General features: G+C 39.5%; 1 protein-coding gene across 3 annotated transcripts; it reads right to left on the reverse strand.

The window, feature by feature from the left end:
• Positions 1-1005: 1005 nt before the first annotated feature.
• xirp1 (xin actin binding repeat containing 1) lies at positions 1006-17884 on the reverse strand. 3 transcript variants are annotated; one of them, XM_061044067.1, is made up of 9 exons: positions 17745-17884; positions 17157-17297; positions 16480-16534; positions 15883-16179; positions 14821-14899; positions 9488-9639; positions 9236-9277; positions 3745-8217; positions 3174-3311 (listed from the first exon to the last, which is right to left on the reverse strand). In XM_061044067.1, the coding sequence occupies exons 2-9, from the start codon at positions 17279-17281 to the stop codon at positions 3309-3311; spliced, it is 5226 nt and encodes a 1741-aa protein (XP_060900050.1). In that variant the 5' UTR covers positions 17282-17297; positions 17745-17884; the 3' UTR covers positions 3174-3308. The 3 variants fall into 3 exon arrangements, with proteins under 3 accessions (XP_060900048.1, XP_060900049.1, XP_060900050.1); XM_061044065.1 differs by having other exon boundaries at positions 1006-8217; positions 17745-17856; XM_061044066.1 differs by lacking the exons at positions 9236-9277; positions 9488-9639; positions 14821-14899; ... (2 more) ...; positions 17157-17297; positions 17745-17884 and adding an exon at positions 8341-9059 and having other exon boundaries at positions 1006-8217.
• Positions 17885-26228: the final 8344 nt, after the last annotated feature.

The raw sequence follows: 26228 nt of genomic DNA on the forward strand, positions 1-26228 counted from the left end.
CAAGTTCAGCAGGGCTGTTTTTGTACCAAGAGAAAATAAATTAATAGATTTTTGAAACATGCAAATTTCATAATCCTCCCCATAAATCAATCTCAGCTCAACTATTTGTATGTGTTGCATAGAGAGTGCTTTTGAAGTAGTAATAAGTAGTTGACATAAGACTCAAATTTCAGCCAAGAAGCCAATATTTTTCTAGAAAATAATGGTGCTAACATACAAGTGATGTCAACAGCTGATGTGGATGGTGTCCTTCTACATATATGTCAGATAACTTAAAGTCTTGGTAAAAAAACAAACATTCAGGAATACACTAGATTTTATAAGGACCAAGAAAGTATTTTAAGTTTTTTTTGGACAGCATTCAATTAATTAATTACGGTCCGAGTGTAAAGAGAAAATCTAATACAAAAAAAAAGCTAGCCACCAAGGTTTTAAAGACTGGTCAATGTTTTGGTAACTGATCATTGCTTGTTAAATTGCAAATTTCCATTTTTAATCCATTGGTTTCTAAAGTAGAGGTCAGGACCCCCCGGGAGTTGCAAGACACCGAGAGGGGGGGTCTCAAGATGCCTTCAAAAGTAAATGATTTAAAATGGTATATTTTACCCATTAATGTAAAAATATAAACAAAAAATGTATTCGTTTTTAAATTAAACCATTGTCATGAAGTCAGATGTATGCTCAAATTAAATTAATAAGTAATTTTACACATGACAGCAACAATGTAGGTGCTTGCTGCTCTTTACACATAAAAATGAACACACCTGTGTGTATATATCAAGTTTTCTATGTCCACTCATTGATTAAGTCTACATGGAAATTACTTGTATTCTGCTTCTAGCCTTTGTTAGAAATAATACTTTATAGAGTAATATAATGGTTTTTAGGCTGATGTATTCTTTTGTGTTGTTCTTTTGTGTCACCAGTGTTTCAGTTTTAAACATGTGGAGAAAAAAACAATACAAAAATCAGTTTAAAAAAGAGAAACCACATTTTAAGATGGGATCTTTTAAACCGTCATTTATTTGACAATTTACACAACAAAACATAAGGTATCAATTATATGCCTAGCTTCAGTTTAAAACTACACTATCATGTGGTTACAGTAAAAAATCTTAGACAATAAAAATAATGATATTAAACTTTTTGATAACTTCATAGGATCAATTTTATGACTAACACAACCTTTTTTTCAAGAAAAAAAAAGATAATAAATACAAAATGGAATAACTGCTTTCCTAGGATAAAATAATTGAGAACTGTTAACTATTGCTTTTCCTTTGGTTGGCTGAATGTGACAAACACTGTCCCCTCCTCCTTGGGGTTGCTCAACACTTTGTCATCAAATGGGCGTCCAGATCTTCGAATTAATGGGGAAGTCATGACTTCATATCTGGCTGGACTTCCAACTACTTCAAAAAGTGCAGATGATTTGCTGTCTGAATGTTTGGTGACAACAGTTGAAGTCACAGAGGAAACAAATACATTGCCAAAGCCATCGGTTTCTTCATACATTTCGCTCACAGTCTTTTTGCCAATTATTCCTGCTGGTTGCTCTGGGACAGTTTTTACCTCAAGAACACTGACCTTGCGTTGTGCAGGACTGTGACCACCTTTTGAAGTGTCTACAGCAACAGACTCCAGTCCCAGATCACTACTTGCATCAGGGCAACTATGAGAATGACTATCTGTTTTTGGATTAAAGGTTGACATGGTCGACTTTGGTTGTTCAACAGGCTTCCTGGCAGCTGAGTGAATGGAGATGAATGAAGGGGAAGACTGGGATGAAGACTGTCTGATGAGTGGCTTATTGTGCACTTTCCTGGGTACTCCTTCTGTAGATTGACTTGAATCTAAAGTTGTTTGCAAATTCACATCAGACTTTTCTTTGATTTGACCTGATTTGGCTTTGCTTGACACGATACTTATTTTCCTGATGTTGTTGACTGGTTGAAAGTTTTGATCAGATTTCAAAGACTCGTCAAATAGTCCTGACAATCCTGCAATGTCTGCCTCAGATTTCAGATTGGAGACTGAATACAAAGCCTTTTTAATTGACTCTTCAATGTCTAGAAGTTTTGCTAATGTTTGTTCTTTCAGATTCATTATTTCTTTGCTTGCCTTTTCCAGATCCTCAAATGCAGTCTCAACCGAGGAGATGCTTTCCAGATCATCGTCCTGTGGCTCTGCTTCAACTTTCTTTTCCTCAGTTTTTCTTCGCTGTGCATTTCTACTAGGTGTATCTATCCAAGCAGGGACATTGTCATATATTGTCTTCAATGAGCTAACATCTGCATTGCTGGTCTCACCCTCTATCTCTTGTACTTGACTCAGGATTCCTTTGAGTTCCTCTCGTTTTCTCAAATTGTCAAAGATTTCCATCGCTGCTTCCACATTTCCTTTCATGATCTCGTCCTTGTGGACAGAAAGTCTTTGTCGTCGTTGGTCATCTGTCTCCTTTACTTTCTTTTCTCTTAAAACAACTTTCTCCTCAAGGTTGATTTGTCTCTCTGGAGGTTTGGGATGTGATTGGTTTTGTTGAGTTTTGGCTTTGTTGGTTTTTTCATGATCACTTAAATTGTCTTGAATTAGTTTGACCTTCTTGGACGATGAAGGGATTCTTTTGTCCAGAGTGTGACTTTCTTTCCTTTCAAAGTTCTTGAGTGCGGCCTGCAGGCTCATGTTCATTTCATGTTTACCTTCTTCTGCGTAATTCTTCATACATATTTGTATCTCTTCAGCTGCATTTATTTTCTGTATTACATTTCTCTCCATTACCCCTTCATAGTTGTTTAATATCATCCCTTGGCAGTCTGATTTGTTTCCTGTAGATGGTGTTGTTTTCTTAGATTTCTTAATGTCCTGGGCTTTGGAGTCCGTTGGTAGATGTTCAGTTGCCTGATCTGAGTTTTGCACTTCTTCATCAAAACATCTTTCTTGGTAGGTTTCATGCAAGGTCTCTTTACCTATTTTGTTGGGTCTTGTGTTTTCTGGTAGTTTATCTGTAGAAGGTTTTGGGAGTTCTTTGCCTTGAACTGGTGGAATCGCTGAATTTTTCATTTTGTGTTTAATGGGGCAAATGATTTCAGGAGCAGGACTCGATGTAGTATTCTGTTCTTCCACAACTATTGATTTCGTCCACTGGGGCTTTGGTGGTAAAGCTGGCCTCTGCACTTGCTGTTTCCCACTTGTTTTTTGAGGGATTGGAGGTGGAGATACACTCTCAGGGCTGGATGAATTAGAGTATCCATTTGCTACGGGGTTGGGTGATGGATTCTGTGTTGTAATGGTTGGTTGTCCTTCATAGGTTACTGAAATTGAAGGAGACAGTTTTGTGTCAGATGGAGGCATAGACACCACAACACATTGATTGTGAACAGTCTCGCTCCTACCTGAGCAAGCCCTCCCTGAATTTCTGTATATCATTGCAGCTTTATAGTCTCCTTTGGATACATTTACACTAGACTTTTCAAGAGATTGCAGAGCCAATTGGACATTACCTCTTACAATATCTTCTTTATCTGGGAGCTTCTGCTCTGTTGCAGCACTCTGCAGAGACCTAATAGCTGCCTTCACATCTCCCCTGACAATTCCTTCTGTCTCATCTTCTGTTGTCTGACCATTACACTCATAACTTACAAATGGTGGCTGTGATACTGGTGCACAATTACTAACTATAACTGCACTTTGTTGACTAGCCTCACAGGAAACATAGCTTTCCCTAGCTTTCCCTGATTCACTGACCTTTGAAATGTTTGTCTTGATTTGCTGACATCTGGAGGAAGACGAACATGTTGATTGCGTCGTTGCTGACGTGCTTTGCTCTTGTGTTTTGACATTCACGTTGTATATTTTTCCAGGGACAACGACTTCACGTTCCACCTGCATGCTCTGCTGCTTGGCCATTTCCAGGGACTTTTTTGCTGCTTTTACATCTCCGGATACAATGACCTCTTTTTGTGCATGGCTATTTTCTAATTCAGGAACTTCAGCTGACAAGTCCATGTCATAGATAGTTCCAGGTTTAATGATCTCCCGCTCAACCAGCATGCTCTGTTGCTTTGCACGTTCCAATGACTGCATTGTTGCCTTGATGTCACCAGCCACAATGTCCTCTTTTTCTACAGTGACAGGTTGCTTTTCTGCAAGTTGTTGCTTTGCTGTTGAGATGTCCCCAGGGATTATTTCTTCTTTTGGGAGACAGTTTTCAACATTGATGGAGCACTCAGATGAAAAAACCTTTTTAGTATTCTTTACATCCCCTGGCAAAACATCAGAAATGGTTCGCTCTACTTGGTCTTTTTGCTGACAAAGACTTCTTTTTGCTTCCTTCACATCCCCTTGAACTATTTCGATATGTTCCTCAGCCAAAAGGCTGTGATCAACTTCATCTCCTGATGCCTCAGCATGAAGACTTTTCAGATAGTGCAGATCTCCTTTCTCAATGCAACTTTTGTACAAATTCACATTTCCCTTTTCGTTTTTGTCCACTATACATGATGCAGCAGTCCTCTGACTATTGGCCGTAGCTAAAAGACTTCCAATTGTAGACTTAACATCTCCCTTTTCTATAACATGACTGTCGGTTTTTGTTTCAGAATTGCAGATAAGTGAATAAACTGACATTTCCGCTTGTCCCTCTTTAGTCTCTTGCATTATGATTCCTTTTTTCAGACCCTTAACTTGAACAAGCATTTCCTCGATCATCTGGACAATGTTTTGTGTTCTCTGATCCCTCTCCAGGTTGATAGTCGTGGATGACTGGTAAATTGGAAGTTCAACTACAGTGGTGTTGACTTTTCCCTTCTCCAGTTCTCTGAGAATACAAACTTGGGGCTTTAGGTTGGATGTTGGTTTGAGCATTAGTTGTAGCATGATGTTCCTGATGTTACCCCCGACAATATCTTCTTTCTGGATTTGCACACCTTCATTACTTTCAAGTGAATACTTTGCCATGTTAACATTCTTGTTCTCATTTGCTTCTATTATGATGCCACTTGAGTGAACATAGTTCATTTGGTACAGATAGGACAGGGTGTCAGCGACACTGCTTGCAAGGATTTTGTCCAGGGGAGTAGTCTCAAAAAGCCAGGTGGTGCACTTCACATCAGCTTTTGGTATCTCCTCTTCAGAACTTTGCACTGATGTCCCCTCAGACTCCTTGATTTTGTCCAGCGGCTGTGATTCAAACATCCAAGTGCAGCGTTTCACATCTCCTTTCTGGCTGTCTTCTCTGTGGACTGTTTTAACTGGACCTTCCTCCTGAGGTTCCCCTTTTAGACTGTCGATGGCTTGATTCTCAAAGAGCCAAGTGGATGTCCTGACATCACCATGCTGGACATCAGTTACACTAACCATTCGCACAAACTTCTTGCTTGATTGCTCAGATTCAAATATTTGTTTATTGAGCTGCACATTACTACTTCCTAAGTCTTCAACGACTCTGACAGAGGGCTCGTCTCGGGGGGTAAGGGAGTCCAAGGGTTGGGTCTCAAATTTCCACTTTGCCGATTTTACGTCTCCTTTCTTGACGTCCTCTTGGGTGACAGCTCTGATCACATAAACTTCATTCTCTGCCTTGATTGCATCAAGGGGTTTCGTCTCGAACATCCATCTTGCTCCTCTTACGTCACCACTCATTACCTCCTCTTTCTTCACAGTTGTAACTTCATGAAACAGGCCCTCTTTGTCTCTTATGGCATACAGTGGCATGGACTCAAACATCATGGTGCTTGACTTTACATCAACATTGCTCACAGGCTGTTCCACAGAGTCTGACTCCTGTTCAATGGGTTGATCTTGGATTTTGTCCAGTGAGGAGGTTTCAAATATAAACTTTTTGTTCTGAACATCACCACTCTCTGCATCAGTGACTCTCTGAATATTTGCATCATTTTTGTCCTTATTGATCAGGTTCATGGGACAGTTCTCAAACATCCAAGTAAATGTATGGACTGAACCTTTTTCAATCTGTTCATCTTGGCTCTGTTGATCCCATGTTGTCATCATTTCTGACCCTATTTCATCCAGAGACTGGGATTCAAAAATGTCTTTGACTCGTGAGACATCTCCAGACTGAAAGTTGACCTGGCTGACACATCTCACATCATGTTCAAGATTTGCACCCCTTCTTATTCTATCCATGGTTTCTGTTTCGAAAAGATGTTTTACTGTTTGCACACCAACACCTGATTTGACAGAATCCTGTGTGGTGCTGCAGAGCTTCAAGTTGTATTCTTCTCCATCTTTGATGTTGTCAAGAGGCTGTGACTCAAAAAGCCAAGTAATGGACTTAACATCAGCATTGTCAATGGTTTCTTTATCATGTTCTTTTTCCGATTTGTCATACAGAATGTCCATTGGTTTTGTCTCAAACAACCATTTACAGGTCTTTACGTCACCTTTACAAGACTCTTCTTCAACAGAAACGTTCATCTCTGTCTGGTTGAACTTGGAATGGATCCCATCTATTGTCTGTGTCTCAAAAAGCCACTTTGCCATCTTGAAATCGCCAGTTGTGTCCTCATGTCTCGTGATGCCTTTGATGACCTCAACATTTTCTTTCCCCTCTGCAAGTTTGTCTAAAGGCTTAGTCTCAAACATCCACTTGTAGTTTTGGACCTTCCCTTTGATTAATTCTTCCCGGCTGACTGTTGTGACTTTATGTAGGTTTCCGGAGCTGTCCTTTATTGCATATAAGGGAGTTGTCTCAAATGTTGCTTTGTTGTCTTTTACATTCCCTGCAACAATAACTTGTTCCTTCACTACTGATGCCTCATCAGAATGAGCAATTTTGCTCAAAGGAATTGTTTCAAAAAGGTTTTTGAATCCTTTAACATCACCTTTCTCAATCCCTTGTTCCTTGACTGAGGTGTTCTTCTTAATACTTCCACTCTCAAATATTTGTTTTCTGTCTTTTACTTCTCCTTGTTCGTCAGCTGAAATGGTGACTTTCTTCAAACACCCAACTTCATAGCTATCATTAAGAGTCTCCATGGGTTGAGTTTCAAATAGCCACAGAGAAGTTTTTACATCTCCTCCAATGACTTCCTCTTTTTCCAAAGACTTTTCTTCAGAGTCTCCTTTCAGTGCTTCTAACGGTTGCATTTCAAAGAGTTTTCTCTTGTTCCCAACGTCTGCCCCTCCTGCACATTCAGCCAATGTTCCTTTAAAGTTGTCCTCTCCAACAACCTCTTGTATTGTGTCAAATGACTGAGTTTCAAACATCCATCTCTTCTGGTCAACTCCTCCTCTGTGACCCTCTTCCAGAGAGATACCCCGAATAATTTTTACCCCATCAGTTCCCTTATTAATCAGGTCCAGTGGCTGTGTTTCAAAAAGCCAACGCGCAGTGCTGATGTTACTGCTGTTGATCTCCTCCCTGCAGATAGATTTGATCTCATGGATATTGCCACTCTTGTCCCTGATGGCACAGCAGGGTTCTGCCTGGAAGAGTTTTAACGTTTTATGGACATCTCCTTTCTGCTCCTGAAGCTCAGATTTCAGTTTTAGGAAGCTGTGGTCTTCTACAGAGTTGCAGCGTCCCAAGTCACTCAGTGGTTTAGACTCAAAGAGCAGCCGAGTCCCTCTCACATCTCCAGTCTGGATCGGTTCTTTCAGCACTGCTTCAACCAGCTCACCTTCTTCTCTCTTTGATTCATTTAGAGAATCTAAGGGCTGGGTCTCAAACAGCCACATTGATGTTCTCACATCACCCCTGACTGAAGTCTGTCTTTTGGCAGACATTTGTTGGGTGCTGTCAATGTGCTCGAACATAGAGGAGGTGCCTCTAACATCTCCACCTTTCAGCTCTTCATCATACAACAACTTCTTGGTTTCATGTGTATCCCCAATGTTGTCCAGAGTCCAGTTCTCAAAGATCCACCTCATTGATTGGACTTCCCCCTGATAACCTGTGTCCGCTGCCTGAGGGTTTTCGGACTGCACCGCCTTTAATATCTCATCATCCACTGCAACATCAAGATTTGCCCTTAGGTCCGGGTGAATGTGCTTGAAGAGCCTCTTAAGCTCACTTTTTTGTCGTTCTTGGTAGAACCCAGAGAAGGTTTCTTTGGGTGGAGGCACAGGAAGACTACTTCCTGAAGACCCTTCATAGTCAAGGGGCCTTGGTGGTATGGGAGGAGGTGGGGGGAGAGGCAGGTCGTCGTCATCATGAGATGATGGTGACACTGTGATTTTCCTAGCTGCTTCAGCCATCTTTAAACGAAAGACAGATGGGAGTAATATATTCAGGTGTCAGTAATTAAAACACTTAGATTAATTCAAAAATGTTCAAATATTAGAATGGCATGCATTTTAGCAAGTGAAGACATACATTACCTTTCTATATGCTCTTGATGTTTTTCACAGCAAACCATCTTCTGTCACACCAAGGTTATTAAAACACCTCAACGCTGTTAGTAGGCGGACATCACACACCTAGACACCTGCCCTGTACTTTAACTGCCAATGGTGGAATCAGGGGGCAGGAGGGGGCGCCCCTTGTGCCCTAATGTTTGTGCAAAAAAACGCAAAGAAGTGCCCTCTTGGATGCCCTTGAGTTAGATAAAATATGATGAATAATAATTCCCTGTCAAAGATGCCCAAATGGGTTAAGAGAGTTGAAGAGCTAAAATGTATTGTTGTGTTTAGTTAGTTTGCGGAATGAATTGTGGTAATCTCACAAAAAAAAAAAAACGCACTCGGCATACCAAATTCAAAGCAGATGTCAGGAAAGGTTACAGAACCTTAAGTTTCAATTTATATTTGAACATATATCTAATAATTTTAAGCGTTTCTATTATTAACTTAGACCCTAAATTGTATCCAGAGGTTTTAATGTTCACACATTTTTGTTGAGCCCATGAAGATTTTTAATTTCAGGTTCAAGAGTACCATGCATGATTATGATTGAAGTCTCATGGTTGTTAAATGTAATTCATTTTCCCATCTTGATGGCACCGGATAAATCATCAGTGGTCTGGTGTGCAGATATACATTTTCATTTTAATCATAATTCAAAGATTATGAGTGGATAATATGGAGCTGTACATTAAGCCGTTTACTGGTATTGATTTTTAATTATTATCTAAACATTTAAAAAAATATATTTATAAAGTACAGGTCAAAGGTGAACTGTGTCTTTGGTCATAAAGGCAGAATAAGAGTGAGTTACACAGCAGACAAACAAACAGCAAACACACACTTAAAGGATACTAAGAGAACTTTAAAGTACCTTTGTGGTTTTAGTCCTTGTCACTGGAGTATCAAAAAATTCCTGGTGAACAAAAAAAAAAAAAATGTGGGTCAGATTAATCTGAATCATGAGTTACTTTATTCTGCACAGGTGCTTTAGATTAAAAGCATGTGACAGATTTATTGTTTAATGTTGGGTCTCTTCTATTCTAACAGAGCATAGCGGCCATTCTCTGTTGAGGCCCTGGACCTCAGTGTGTGTGGAGGAATGAGAGGTATGTCAGGAACTCACTGTGTGAGTGGAGCCTCCTGTGCAGTCTGTGGCTGCTGCTCTCGACAGATACAGAGCTGATCTGTCTCTCACCGACGACAACAAAGATATCCTGTCTCTGCTTTGTCTTGATGGGGAGCCCCCCTTGGTCAGTGATGGATTGTATTTGTCATCTGCAACAGAAAGGACAGCAAAATGTAAATTAATCATCAAATCTACCTGGAATCTCAATCTCAGTCTGAATTTGCTGAAAATAATATTCAGTTAGCAAACAAGCGGAGACGAATCCTGTCTGAGTGCAGGTTTCCTCCTTCCTGTTTTTTAGTAGATAAAAAAAAAATTAAAAAAAGGTGAATTTTTAGTGTTTTTAATACCAAACATTATTATTATTTTTGGACATTATAGGGCTCAGTATAATTATAATGAATCATTTATAAATTCCCTTATTGGTCAAAAGATTGTTACATTTGTGTGAATTGTGAAAATAGTGGTACTTTGCTTGGAGCTTAAAGAGATGACTCATTGTTGGGTGGAGCCAAATAATCTATATCACTGACATGAGCCCAAATTCTCCTCAACAATAACAAAGACTGAGATCATTCACCCAGTTCATAAAAGAATAGCTTTTGCTTGTTTAGATACGTTGACTTGTATGGTTAAAGTGGGACTCGAGCTGAGTGTGTTAGTGCCACCAACGACTTTAATGATAACACTGTGCATGCCTATTTATAGTGATGCTGATGGTGTTTATTTATAGTGATACTGGAAACTTTCTTATCACTGTTTTAGCTGCCTGTTAACGCTCAGAAAATACTTCATCTGCAACAAGAGCTTCATGCGATGTCTCTGCAGGGATTTTGAGCATCTTTAGGGGGACTTCTTATTTAACTGAATGTAGGACACTGTAACCACACAGCTTGTTTACGCTGGCTTTGATCCCAAACCGGCCCACACAGCCTGCCTGCTGCCTGGGAGCCTCACCAAACTGCATACCACTGACTGACCATGACGCCTAAGAAGAAAAAAAAAACAGCAACTGCTAGCTCAGCTGGAGTTACACAGATTGTTTGCACATTGTTTGTGTGAGCTCTTTGCCATCAAACTATCAACACCTGACCGCAGGAATGTGAGAGCCGAATCCCGGGGAAAAATGTGGAAATCATCTCGGCCTTGAGTGTGTATTTCACCTTGTTATACATATTTATTCAATAAACAAATACTTCTGTACGCTAATAATATCAGTTTAATTTAGGAGTATGGAAGATTTGATTCATTTGGGAAATATTTCAGCAACAAGTGCACAGGGAACAATATGGCTGGAGGTCAACAGTCCAGTGTGTTGCACAGTGCCATCCAGCTGTAACTAATGTCCAGATTTGAACACACACCTCACTCTTTCACCCACTAAGCCCTCCCAGGACAAAAGGATGGACCAGCAGGCCGGCGCCTCTCACGAGTCCGGACTTAAAGCATTTTCATAGCTGAATGAGCAGACAGAATGAGTCCTCACCGCCTAAACTGAGAGGTCAACTTCATCACTTGTCATCACCAAACACTCGCACACACTTGAATCAAGAGCTCTGAGCTTTTAGCTGGAATAGAAACCAACTACATTTTTTTATTCACGCTTCTACATGAACCCGAAGAGAAAACCAAATCATCAGGGTAGCTCGTCAGGGTACAGATGAGGGGATTAACAGCAGCCTGGTGAAACAGCTGTTTTAAAATATTCAAAATAAATCCGGATGGGATACTTAGAAAGCGATAAGCAAAAAGGTGAAAATAACACTTTGTCCACAGGGGGCATCGGTGATGACATAACTCTAAAATTCCCTCACATGAGCTTTAAAAGCATCGCAGAGCTTCATCTATTCTTCATACTATTTTTTCCTTGGTCAGTTTTTCCCACACTTTGAAAGCGTTTCCCGCTGACAGCTCTTTGATCTGCCTTCATTCTGCAGGAATGAAGAGGAGCTATTAGCAGCGCAGTAATGTGGGGGCGTTTTGGGCCGCGGGCAGCTGTACAAATGACGGTGAGATGCAGTTGGTATTTTTTCTTCACTACCACCACCTTCACAACCATCAGCTGTCGCAGACTGTGGCCACATTCACAGACGGTAATGAAAACCTGCGTGCTGATCTGCAGGAGGGCCTCGGGGCAACAAACAGCACATCGCACTACAATAAAAGTTACATCCGATTGTCCTAATTCCTCAAACGACAGATGTCCTGCTTCATTTTCACAGATTATCGTGGCTCTTTTGATGATAGAAAAGACAGAAAGCACATGTCTGACCTCACATTCCACACATTTTTGAGGATACATGGCTGTAAATTGATATGCTCTTAAGACTTCATGAAGATGCCAGAAGAATACAGTTTGTGTCAAGATATGACTTGTGAAAAAAGTCAAATATATGAGCCAAACAGAGAGAACTCAGATCATCATCATGTCATCCTTTTTGTTTTGTAGCCACATTCAAAGACGGTAATGAAAAGCTGTGGCTGGTCGGTCATCAGACCTGTTAGTAGCACATCGATAGAAGTTATCTCTGATTACCATTAATACTTTTATGACTGATATACTTCTTCAAACGTGTCATCACTCTTAGATAGACGAAAAGGAAAGCTAATGTCTGACCTTTCATTCTTGACATCTCTAAGGATGAAGAGGCGTGAATCGATATCCACTTAAGACTTATTGAAGATGACACGTTTACAACGGTTTGTGACTTTCATGTCACTAATGGAAATAGCCGTAAATAAGAACTCAAATGGAAAGCTTTTAGATCATCAAAGACTTCTGTTTTTGTTTTTTCCATTGTCAGTCAAAGTTGGTCATCGAATTATTGAACTTAATATTGATACACTGGAAAAATTAGAAACTTTGACATAAAGAGTTGTATTAGTTGAGAAAAGTGCAGAGCATCCATTCCAGTAGTTTATTCTGCTAATCTCAGAGCTATGAATCTCTTTGGACTGAAACAAAGTGCCGTCTGTAATAACAATACTATAAAAAGCTGGTTTTGCAGTCATTAATGAACAGTTGTGCTTAATCTTTAACAATGTCTACACGTTCACAACACGTTTCATTTAGCATGTTTCCTGATACTTACTAAAACACTGCCGGCGTGGTTCTGGGTCCCTCCCTGTATCTCCTCAGTTGTGATGTGTGTCTCTTCAGGTCTCTGTGATACCGTCTGTCGCCTCTCTCTCTCTCTCTCTGACTGAACTCTTTCTCGTCCTGTGGCCTCGGTGACAGCTGATTTTTATCAGAGCCCCGCTGGAAGACTTTGGCTATTTTGGGAGGGTGCTGCTACCCGGCTGAGTCAATCTCCTGTGTTAGTCAGTTAGGGGACCCCTCCACCTCCCATTCCCACAGATACATTGTCACCCACTATAACGGGCACTGGGTGGGACCTGTTGTTGTATGTGCGTCAGTGTGTTTGGAGTGCAAAATAATAAAAAATACTCAAACTAAAAGGCTTATTTTGGTAAAGTGTTACACTTATTAGGCTACAAAAAAGCTTTTCATATAAGTAGTAAAAATAGATTCTGCTAGAATATAATAATAGACCAGATCCTGGTTGTTCAGAGGTTTTATTCTGGATAAGATGATCTGGATTTGGAAATCCACTTTTGCTAACGAGGGTCAGCTATTCAGTTTACTTTTGACTCACATTTTCAAAGAAAAAAGCTGGATTGGATCAACCTGATCCAGATACCGAATTTATAGTTTACCAAATCTGAATTAATAGACTTCATAAATGGGAATTCAGGGTGTTTCCGAGTGAATCTGCTGGATCGGTAAATACAAACCTGATGGCCCAGTTTTAGAGTTATTAAGCGGTTCACTGAGATTTTGCCTCCTATAGCCTGCATACTGTTTAACAACCACTTTCTAATCCCTGTCTTATCGACTATGTCACTGTAGTAGTACAGTATATAAGTGCCAAATATGTTTTGTCATTTATTCTAAAGAAGTAATGGTAAAAGGGCAGTTGTTGTTTTTTTAAACCCATTCAAAAGTTTCATATGATTTTGTTCCTCTAATGCATCCTGAATTCAACAAACACAACTGGAGCTTTTATCTGGATGAAGCTTAGACTGGATACCTGATGCTGCCCAATTTCAAAATCCTTTTTTCTTTTAAACAACAAAATTTCAAGATGTGATCCAATCTGAAACCCATCAGAACAACAGAACATCTTTTTAAAGGTTTCTTGGTTTATTTCCACTGTTTTTAAAATGCCCTACAGTTCTTATTCAGTCCCCCCTCCCTCCACAAAAACAGAACAGTTAGACAGAGCTGTAGATATTCTTAGTGTACAGGACCTGAGATGTAGACAAATGGGTGTGAGGGCAGTGATTTACGCTGTGTCAAAGCTTCCTGAACAATGACGGAGAGCTGCTGCCAATAATTTCAGTATGAACAGATTCTTTAAACTTAGCAGTTCAGGCTCTCCTGCTGCTGCTCAGGAAGGATAGCCTATATATTTCAACTTAAATATTCACTTTCATACTTAATATGACTGAATGCTAAATGTTTGTGGGCAGGTTTTCCTGGAGGCCTCAGGGATGGCTGTAAATACAACGCTGATGTTTAAAAAGAGGTTTTCCAGGTGTCTCCTACTTTTAAAACAGTCCAAGATTAAATAGAAAAGTTGAAATTCAAACATATTTTTTTCCATTTTTGGGGAAGTACACACTGATAATTTTGTTAGTAATCCTAACTGTATTTGTCCACTCACATTCCTGCCTGAGTTTAACTCACTCCAGACACATCACAAGGTCAAAACGTCAACTACAATACTGCAGCGATATCACTTTCAGGACTCAGAGAGGCATGGCTCAGAGGGCCAAGGTCTGCGTCACGGTCAGTCATCAGAGGCAGCCTCACTCCTATCTTAAGCGTGTAAGCCCAACACATAGTTATGCTTTTACAGGCTTCATCCTCGTCTTTATTTAGCTGTTTCACCACAGAGACGGAGAACACACAGCTCTGTCAGGATGTACAAAGTGACACTTTAAAGAGCAGAGGCCTTGATCCTGACATGTTTACTCTGCTGTAACTTAATCTGGATTTATTTGATATGATGGATGTGTCAGAACGCACAGACGGGTATATATCTAAACCTAAACACATGTTTCAAAGAAGCCCCAAAGACAATAATTAACACAAAGATCATTGACTGTGATTTCTAAATGCTGTCATACGTCCTATAACTGATTGTGAAACATGCCTTCAAAATAAAACAGTGATCTCATGTCATAAGGGAAGCCCTGGCACACATTCCCCCCCCTGTCCTCTCAGGTCTCCGTGACTCAACATGTAATCCAGCCCCGCTGCTTACCGTGTGAGTATCTGGATGATCTGTCGTAAGACTCTGGCAGCCCATTCATGACCTTTCCTCTGTCCCCCGAGGAGTTTGTCTGTGAAGAAACAGTTACAATATGCTGTTGTGACATGTTGGAAATGAGTTTTTTCTTCTTTCTTGAAAAAGATGTACCACTTTCATATGTAAGCTTCTGCTAGGAGATTGTTAGCTTAGCTTAGCATAGAAAAGACTAGTAACAGAGTCCCAATGTTAAGTCTACAGCTCTGCCTGTCTTAAATGAAGTTGTGAAGCAAAGTCACATAGTTCTTGGTTTGAATTGTTCAACGTAAGAAAGGAGACATCCAGAAACCACCATCCATACAGAAAACACCATCTAACATTTCAAATTTAAATCATGGTGTTGTTTTTGTACATTAAGGTATCATTTCAAGGTGAAATAGAAAACTAATAACCGTCTTGCTTTAGGGCGTGGCCCCTTTCTGTGGCCTGCGATTGTCAAGTGGCTACCCAGGGCCACCTGACAACCAGGACAGTGACCGAGCAAAGTTGGCCAAATATGGTCACGACAGGCTTCACAACACCAAGATGGCAACATCAAATATCAAAGTCCATATTTTAAAAGTAGGAATCATGAACCAGTAGTTGACAACATCGTGGGTTCATCTTTTTTTTTTGCATCATTTTATCAAAACTGCAAAACCTCAACTCTGTTTTTTTTTGAGAGAATTAGACCTACAGTTCATTTTGTATGTTAGTTTTTCTAAGGGTCACAATTAAATGGATATCACATGATATCACATATCATGTAAGCTTTATGAATGCTGCAATGTGGGCTTTTACCTTAAGACAAACAAAGGCAGTTTCTAACCACCTGCTTTAGCTTCTTATTCAGCGTCCACACACATGATCATCATCACATTTCAATCTTGGAAGGAGAACCGACCAGCGAACTTTCCTGACAATGGACCCTTCTTAAGATAAAGTCCGTGCTCTCACACACGTAAAGTGAAGTTCATTGCTTTACGGTAAATATGCTGAATCATCCCAGAAAAAATGACATGAATTAAATGTACACACCTGAATGGATGTTTCCTTTAAAGAAGTGTTGTGACTTCTCCAGTCCTGCAGGGGGCACTCTCTCCCTGTCTTACTGCTGTTATTAGGCACAGAGCTGAGTGGGGAGCTGCTGAAGCATTGTTGCAGGGAGGCCTTGGACTCAAACAGAGCACACAGAGCTTTAGTGCCTGAAGAGTCTCTTTGAGGGAGGGATTCCATCGAGCGACTCCTCCACAGGTTGGAGCTCCTTCCAGACCCCCCCAGAGAGAAACTGCTTTCTGTCCTCCTCCATCCCCTGTCCACACAGCTCTCTGAACCCTAACAGCAGGGATGGATTTTATGTTCTGTTATTTATCACATTTTTATACAACAGCTTGTTGATTGGACAAGAGGCATTCAAAGAGTGCTGATATAGGAAATAACATCACTGGGACTTTAGTCAACATGTATCCCTCCGCCTCAGCCAGGTGCTGGTACCTCTTAATCACAAAACAGACTCTTATTTTACTCGTTGCATGATCAATTAAAACATACAAATAATCACTCCCAGGAGTGTTATAAAGCTCAAATAACTGGAGATGGAATTAAAAAAAAAATATATATATATATATATCTTACCTGAAATTTAACATCCACTTTTTTGTCACTGGTTAGGTCTGCACAGCTTTGGTAACTGTTTGAAGACATTCGTTGACAAATTTATTACAATGACACTTTCAATTTCGAGCAAAGAATAATCTGTGGTAGAGTTAATAAAACCTTCTACCCTGAAAAAATGTAGAAACTGGATTTTTTTCAAAGGAATCCAAGACATAAATAATTCATGTTCATAATCGGTTGGACCTGTGTGTTGTTGTTTCTCAACTTAATGCAAACTAGAATCTGAAGGTTGTGGAAACTCATTTTTACAAATTGTCTCTTAATTTGAAAAAATGTACGTTGTCATTGAACAAATGTAAAAAAAAAGTGTTGAGGACTGCCCTGACGCAAACTGACATATTGTACCTGCAATGTAAAAAACAAAACAAAAAAAGGTAACAAAATCGGTCTTCGGTGTCTGAAAGTTAAAACAATTCTTGACTAATAAAACAAATAACAACTAGTTTGTATAATTTAAATCGTAGTTTTAAAAAAACATATTATTTACTAATTAAAGCAGTGGAAAACATTGAATGAACAGCCATCTTGTTTTGCTTGATAAGCTCCTTATGAATGTAGCATGAATCATGGCTGTTCTTACAGTAGGTTAGGGTTGTAAGTGAATGTGCACATGGATAATATTGTATAGAACTCACTGTTGCACCAGCTGAAACACAGACTTCCTGTCCCAGCGGGTGGAGGCTGGCATGACCCATGACCTCTCCTGACCCCCAGAGAGACTCTTCAGGGACTGAGTCCTCCTCAGACCGAACGTCTCCATAGCACACCGTGTTACACTGAATAAATGTTACACTTATTAGGGGTGACAACAACCATAACATCTTTACATAATATCTTGTTTGTTTCTGCTTACAAATATTTCTTAATAAAAAGTACATTTATATTTTTATTTCCTCTTTATGCAGCATCCCGGCAGGACTTTAAGACTTGGATTTATTACATATCAGATTGTCAGGCGGACAGTCATATGACTCTGTTAATGTTTATGAACTCCTGCTCAAATCTGTGCCTCACAAAGACTGTGTGCTATCATGCAAACATCAATGTATAATTTCACTGCTGTTAAAAGACATGCCCATTAGTACAAAATAAAATAATAATCATCTGATAAACATCCAATGATCTTAATTCTGAACACAGAAATACATTTCCAAACATATGTTACAAAAACGTATCCAGGTACAAAGATCATATCAGCTAGAAAACAGCTACAAAGTCTTTACAAACCAGATTACAAGGCTCTGTGTGCAGAATCAATATTCAACATCAAACTGCGTACCTGAAGAGAAGAAGCAGGAGTCACCTGTGCATCTCAGTCTTTGTGCCCGAGTTGTGGTTTAGGAGCATCTCTCACAAGACACAGCAATTTCCCTTGTCCAAAGTCCTTTCACACCTTGTGACCTGAGGCTTCCGGGTGTGAGATCTTCTACTTTAACATCAAACACACATTTATTATACAAAGGTTTATACATATGTGTATACAAATCATGATTTTAGTATCCTTATAGCCTGATCTTATGTCATATTTAAGTTGACACCTGTTTCTAACTATTGATGTGCTGTATTAGTTATATATTTAAATATAACCCCTAATTTCTTCTTTTTGATTTGTTTTCTCTTACTTCTCTTGTGTTGTTGTTTCATTGAATGTTGTTTTATTTCATTTATTGAATGTGAATTAATCAATTCGTGAATATGAATCTAAGGGCTGCTCAACTTCAACTGCAATGATTCACATAATCAGTCCTCCCTATTTCATTTAATTATAGCTGCTAATGCTAATATTAGACTGATCAGTCCATTAGCTGTTACTGCTGATACTACACAAACTTTCAACATTATCTCTGGCATTGTAGCAATAAATCTATTTCATTCATTGTTGTTGTTGTTGTTGTTGTTGCTCTGTCTTTCTCCTTCTTCCTGCTTCTCCCTCTCTTTACCAAGTCTGACACAGTCTCTGCAGATGTCTGTTCAACATGAGTCTGGTTCTGCTCCAGGTTTATTCCTCTTAAAGGACATTTTTATAACTATGCAAAAATGTTTCTTAGTGTTCATGATGGGTTTATGTTGGGTCTTCATGAATAATAGATCTGCTCTATTTGTAAAATGTCTTCAGATAACATTTGTTATAAATTGGCTCTATACAAATAAAGACTGATTGATTGATTGATTGATTGATTGATTGATTGATTGATTGATTGATTGATTGATTGATTGATTGATTGATTGATTGATTGATTGATTGATTGATTGATTGATTGATTGATTTAATTGTTAAATGTATTGATTGAATGTTTTGTTTTATTTGATTTAAACTGTGTGCCTAAAAAAGTGCTACACAAAATAAAGTCATGATATAATATTATATTACTAACATCACAGAATTTCTATTATGCAAAACAAACCACAAACATCAAACCTGTGTATTTAATTCACTTTGGTGTTTAAATACTAATGTGATGCATTGAGAAGCAGAGAGCAGACCTGTGTGCTCTGTGACAGCAGCTGCAGTCAGAAGTCAGTGTTCAGATACCGGACATACTCGTTCTGTATCTCATGTCAAACCTCAGAGCAGCAGCATTTTTTTTATCTGCGCCTCACATGCTTATCATGACCTCTTTATCACTGCAGCACGAGTCACGAGTCACGAGTCACGAGTCACGTTCATTCAGCTCTCACACCATTACTACTGAAAATGCTCACAGACGGTTGACGGAGAATTTTTTTTACTGTTATTCTTCTTTTACTGCATATCAATCTATGTACTCATACATGTTAATGATTACAGTCTGCAGGTGCTCAAAGTAGAGTTCAAATTATATCAAACTGATTCTGCAATGCACACACACACACACACACACACACACACACACACACACACACACACACACACACACATATATATCTCAACAAAGAGATATCACACCTTTCAGATTCTTTGTGTAAAACATTCTGGCTCGTTAAACCCGCTGCCACTTCAACCAAGCAGGACAAAAGGGGGGAAGGAAAAGGATGGATGACATTTTTAATGCACACAAGAAGGTTTGAGAGGTGAGGTTTTGGTTTGCTTTTCTGTAAGTCACAGTTAGATTGATATGCCTGACAGTGCTCCTCTGTCAACATTTCAAAGTTCATGTATTAGTGGAGAGGTTAGGACATTGTTTTGTTTAAATATTTTGAAAACCTAGAGAACCATTTTTTACATTTCCTGAAGTTTCCAACCCCAGCTCAGGTGATGCTAAAACATTAGCTAGGCAAAACTTTCCTGGTCATGCTTAGCAGGCCACCTTAGATAGTTCTTGTTGTACAAGTGGTCACATTATAGTTGTTATAATAAATAAAGTCTGATTCTGATTAAAAATGGATCAATCTATGCAGCTTTCTACGGAAGCCCTCAGCGGACACTTATGTAGCCTTCTTCATTTTCCTGTGATTTCCAGTTGTTTTCACAAGATTTCTACTTATTTTTTTCCGTATCCCTAGAGCTGCCAAAATCACAAAACAAACATAAATGTATGTTTTATAACCTCTTTATTTTGGGACTTGGTAGCATGGCATGGTCTGGCCTTTCAGTGACCAGTCTATTGTTTTGTTTTCTAATCCAGAGCACCAGAACATAAAAAAAAAAAAAAAGGGAGCTTATTATATTTGCCGTGGTAGCTACCAGAGGCTAGACCTACCAGAACTAACACGGTAGTTTGATGGTAGGCCGGTAGCAACAGTAGTGACATTTGCAGCTCCCAGTAGCAACATGCTGCGTCAAGCTTGCAGAAATACCGTGGTAGCTCTGGTAGGTCTACCAACTATTTGAGATAACGAGAAAGATGTTATCACGGGAAAACAGACTAAAATGAACTCTTATTCAAGGGAAAACCAGCATTTGAGAAAACAACTGAAAGGAAATGGATATGACCAGAATATGGAGCAAATGAAATGTAGGGATCACTCTTCGCTTAGAGCTACCATAGCTATCAACAGTAAGCTATAGGGAACATACTGGAGCGTTAAGCAGCTACAGGGGCCGCTGTGGGTCAATAAGTGTCAGGGTTTGTAGTTTTCCTACTGCTTCTCGTGTCCACATGTTGGAATTTCCTTCAGCAGAATAATAAACTCTTGATAAAAGTTTGGTATTGTCTTACTTTTATTCCCAATGATTTTTGATGTGTAATTAAAAGAGCTTAATTAAATGTTGATGATGTGTAAATGTTAGAGTTGTCCATGTTTTCTGCTGCTATCACATGTCCAACAAAATGACCTGCAGAAGAAAAATTATTGTTTTGTTGGCATGGAAACGTTTTCCAGACACTTATTTGTTGATGGTGTTTGGCAGCCCTGTTTCAAGTCAAGGCCCTTAGTCATCATGACTCCTCATGATCAGAGAAGAACACTGATTGTTTTTGACTTTAATGTCCTATGACAACCAGACGATGGCGCCAGAAGAACAACAATCCCTGCAGCACGTGGTTAAAGGGCATCTGTACTGCCTAAAAAAAATGCTTGTTGACAAAACATTTGTTGTGTTACTCATCCAGGTGAGTGCACGTGTGCTGCTATTTTAAATATTAAGAGGATGTCTGGCTGCTTTTGTTTGTAAGCTTCTAATAATGTTATAAAGAGTGGTATTACACCTAAATGATTTGTATAAACACATAAATACTGTATATTAATATATTCAGTGTGGAGTCCAGTGTTAAAAAGAGGCTTGAAGTTGTGTTTTCAGACTTCAGTGCATGTGTTTCACCAGCTGCAATACAAGAAGAGAAAGAGAGAGAGGAAATCAGTGAGTGATCGAGCATGAAGGGGAGGGATCGGGGAGTCAGACAGTCTCACCCACACAGCTCCACAGAACAGTCAGTTCTGGCCTGAACAGCTGAGAACAGAGCAGGTCTCCTTCCTCCTCCTCCTCCTCCTCCTCCTCCTCCTCCTGCTTCTCTGTGCTCCTGTGGTCGCCTCACATGGAGACACATGTGACAGACAACACTGACAGCAGGATTCAGACTGCTGCAGCTCGCAGCCAACGCAGGAGCTCCCTCTGCAGGACTCAACAGAGGCCATGATGAACAAGAACACACACTTTGTTAGGCTGTACAATCAATAAAACAACAAAGACATGAAGAGAGATGTGTCTTTTCCATCTTCTCAAAGGGGGAAAAAAAAATGCCTCTTGTGTCCACATTGCATGACACAGGCCGGTTTGTATGTTTGTAAGAAAGGTCACCGCTGCTCTCTGGCTAATGTTGACAAGAGGCTCATTGTTAAAGGGGGAATGTCAAACCCAATCACACAGCTGCTTGGCTGTTACAGCCTGCGCTGCTCACATGCAGCGACAGATAAGATCACTGCTGCTGAAAACTGCAGTTGTGTAACCTACTTTGCACTCTGGGCTGCAGCTTGATTCCCCTTTGCAACAATACTGTAAGAATGAAGCATGGGGAAATTATGTGCAAAATGACCCTTACAAACGAGATAATTTAACATATCTAGTGAACACTGCTTCATGTGTAACATAAGTGTAAAACTTTGAGCCCATCTGCTAAGAAGAGGAATTAATTTAATTGCAGTGAATCACAGGCTGCAGTGTAAATAAAGAGGATTTACAGTTACAGCACAGATCTCAGGTGCTGCTGGTTACATGCTTCTTTTATGTTTGTTTTTTTCTGGAGGCAGACAAATGTGTGCTTTGCTTGAGTCCAGGATACATTTGTATCATGTCCAGGTGTATGGTAATGTGCTACCCAACATCAATGTACTAATAATTAACATTTTGTACATGTCTTTTGTATTCATTTTTCAACCTACTCAAAGAGCATTTTCAGGGTGTTGCACAGCATGTGAGTGAGCTTCAGACATACAGTATCAGTCCTGGACCACCTCCAGGATCAGGCAGCCGTGCACCTGGCACGATGCCATCAGGGCACCTCAGGAAGCTCTCTGGTATCAGACCCTGAACTGACACCACTGCACAGACAAAAAGATGACAGTTGACACATCACTTAAGGCGTCATGGAAGTGAAATTTTACCCAAAGTCTTATCTGATGGCCTTTTCCGAGTCGAGAAAGTGAGATTAGCGCCTCTGTGTCAGAAGTTTGACACACAGTTGAGGTTGTGTCTTTTCTGTCCTATCTCTCCATTGAAGCCACAACCCCCCCCCCCCCCCCCCCCCCCCCCCCCAAAAAAAAAGAAACAGTCAGAAGAGTTTTCAGGTGAGAATCAAACAGGAACAAATAAACTGTCTGAGTTGTTTCATCACATATTCAGTCAACACAGATAATGCTCGTGTGACATCAGTTTTGAAGCACTTAAAGGCACATATATCTAAAGCTCCATAGAAAAGCTGATATCTCATCATTTTGTGAGCACAAGAGTAATACCCACTGAACAGGATGTCGTGTTCTACAGAAGAGATCTTGTCCTCATGAGGAGGATGTGATTATTTTGCATAGAAGTCAACGATGTGTAACAAACTAGAAAAGTACTCATTTGAATGGATGAACTGTGAAAAGCAATATAAAAAAATGCAGTATCTGAAATGCTTTAGATTACTTTGTTTTTCTTTGAAATAATCTCTTGATAGAGCGATTTAAAAAAACGAATCACAGCTGAAGCTAATCACTTGGAGACCGCTTTAAATCATAATAATGCAACTTTTAGTGCTTTGTCTCAGGACAACAACGATGTGGGAAATCTGGACTATGATAGTAGTCTGCTGATAATGATGATGAGGTAATGAAGGCGTGATGATTCACTGCCTTTCAATCCTCCAAAATAGAGAAGATTGGTTAATCTTCCCCTGTGAGCGTGGTGATGAGTCAGACAAGAGGACATTAGAAGTCGTTTTCAAAAAGACGAGTCATCACAATATCTATCTATCTATCTATCTATCTATCTATCTATCTATCTATCTATCTATCTATCTATCTATCATCTATCTATCATCTATCTATCATCTATCTATCTCTCTGTCTGTCTATCTATCTATCTATCTATCTATCTATCATCTATCTATCATCTATCTATCATCTATCTATCATCTATCTATCATCTATCTATCTATCTATCTATCTATCTCTCTGTCTGTCTATCTATCTATCTATCTGTCTATCTGTCTATCTATCTATCTATCTATCTATCTATCTATCTCTCTGTCTGTCTATCTATCTATCTCTCTGTCTGTCTATCTATCTATCTATCTGTCTATCTATCTATCTATCTATCTCTCTCTCTGTCTATCTATCTATCTATCTGTCTATCTGTCTATCTATCTATCTCTCTGTCTATCTGTCTATCTATCTATCTATCTACCTGTCTGTCTATCTATCTATCTCTTCGTTGTGAAAGGAAGTGTTCTACATGACTACCTCCCTGTAAATCTCTACCTGTTACTTCCTGTTGTGTTGATGAAATCTGACACGTAGCTTCACTAAAAAGGGGTTAAATCACTAAGATTGTATCCTCAGAGAGGAAGGAGGAACTGGGACAGAGTTTCACATGCCTGAAGCTTTGTCAAACCATGTCAGTATATCTGTGAATGTGGGCCAATCGCTGGCCCAGCTTGCCTGGAGAGAAACGGGGACACAAGAGCCAGTGGCAGCAGCCTGAGAGGCAGTGTACATGTAGGTTGACTATAAGTTATGTAATGTGGACTCTGGACAGAGAGCACAGTGATGGTTTACTCTGTGTGAGTACAAGATCATCTGTCACACAATAAGAACATTATAATGACTTTTTCAAATGTGTAAATATATCAGGTTATGAATCTGGGTCAGGCACATTGTAATAGCTACAGGAAATAGTATCAGAGTATGTTTAATCTTAACAAAACCGTTGGAGGGCTTCAGAAGTGAAATATTCATTTTCTTTCATGACTCATCTCTTTCTGTCTTCGTGCTCCGTCTGTGTGGTCGGAGATGTGACGCTGTGCATGGTAACAGCCAGCAGAAGGAACAGGAAACTCCAACTGTATTGCACAAAATGTATTTTTGGACACGCAGTGTGATTGTGCTATAAATAGACACGTAGCCTCATGTAGCACTTTGATCATGTGTTATTGGTAAGTCACAGTGATATCACACAGAGAGGATACACAGGCTGCATGAATCCTCGAGCCGCAAACTCACCCTTACGACATTTTCATAAAGATTATAACAGTTATTTCACAGAGGTTTCAGCTTCACTGTGCGCTCTCCTGTCCTGCTGCTCTGTCTCCCTGCGTGTTTTACTCTGCATGCAGGTCAATGGGAGAGAAACACACATGGACTAAAGTGATCCCGGCCGAAGTGGGTCACACTTTCATAACTCACCTGCACTCAACCTAACCCTAACCCTGAGGTTGGGGACGAGCTCTCCTTCCTACAGCACCAGTGTTTGGACAAACTTTTTTCTTTTCATTGTAGGCGCAATTTTTCTTCAAAATGAACATTGATGTGCATCAACACGGGGCCAAAGATCAACCGTGTTTTAGACTTGTTCTTCTGTGAAGGCCCTGGCTCTGTTTGTCTGGTTTTTAAATGCTGATCTTCATTTTCTAACTTCCTTCAGAGTGTCCTGTGATTATATGTAAAATCAGAGACACTGGAATATCACAGATTTTCCTCTTTTACTTTTGGAAAACATTCAGTTCAAATTTCTGAACAGGTAGTTTGTTTTTCACAACAGATTACAAATTCTCATTCATTCAGTCAAATTGCATTGTTTCGGTACATGAGTGCAAAAGATTAAGAACAGTTTTGCACAATAATCCCTCCTACATGGCTCTCTGATCAGAAGTGAGGAGTTGATTCTCAGTGAAACTGTCAAACTCCTCACATCTTCTGAACCTCCTTTCATCATTTCAGCTGTCAAAAGCAAAATGGTCCATCCAGTTAAAAAAAAAAAGGTCAGACATACATGTTTATTGCATATATATCCATAACATGGGATGTTTGTGGTGCCTGCTAAAACTGCAAATGAGCTGCCAGCTGACAGTAATAAACGAGGAAACACATCATGGCTCAGGTCATATAGTGACTAATGTTCTGTATCTGACTGTACATGAGAGACCAAAGGTGAATTCTCTGTATACAGTACAAACAACACACAAAAAAGGTTTACTGCTTACAGACCTTTATGTGTACTGATAGTGTGGCTCGTGAAAAAACAACTTTTCACATTTTGGTGGCATTGACTCATTTACTGACACAATGACATATCCCATTAAACAGTTTTAACAATCATTCTTACAGTTTAAAAAAAGTATAAGACTGTTTCGAAAATGAGCCGAAATGATTGAAAAAAACTGAAAAACTGTAATCCCGATGCTTTACTTTCTACCAATGAGTCAACAGCTTGGGATTGTTAGAAATAAGCAAACTTCAGATTCTAATTCATGCCAAAATTAGAATATAATTGGAATATAACAAAAAAGAAGAGAAATGATATTATAAAGGCTTTACACTTATCCTGCCTATCTACATCGTCTACTGCAGTGTCGTGGAGTTAAGGAGTGCCTGACTTAAATCATTACAGAGGAACAGCAGTGATACTTATTACAGTGATGTAAGATGAATACCTGGCCGTATGTGTCATCTTTAATAGAGGTCTGATTTAAAATGTGTCTGAAGGCAGTTTACACAGACACAAAAGAGCAGACAGTCTTGTGTGGTAATCACAGGAAATAAAACCACAGTTTGGAAAGTGAACGTGTACAAACCAAAATAGACCCCGAGTT

Source organism: Labrus mixtus, chromosome 8, assembly GCF_963584025.1.
Source record: "Labrus mixtus chromosome 8, fLabMix1.1, whole genome shotgun sequence".
Classification (NCBI taxonomy): domain Eukaryota; kingdom Metazoa; phylum Chordata; class Actinopteri; order Labriformes; family Labridae; genus Labrus; species Labrus mixtus.

Excerpts from the sequence above, each read along its gene's own strand:
- xirp1 (XM_061044065.1), bottom strand. The coding sequence starts at position 17,281 with ATGGAGACGTTCGGTCTGAGGAGGACTCAGTCCCTGAAGAGTCTCTCT. Across the intron at positions 16,535-17,156 it reads GTGTTTCAGCTGGTGCAACA|TTACCAAAGCTGTGCAGACC; the intron begins GTGAGTTCTATA and ends GTCTTCAAACAG. Across the intron at positions 8,218-9,235 it reads CAAGGACTAAAACCACAAAG|ATGGCTGAAGCAGCTAGGAA; the intron begins GTACTTTAAAGT and ends TTTCGTTTAAAG.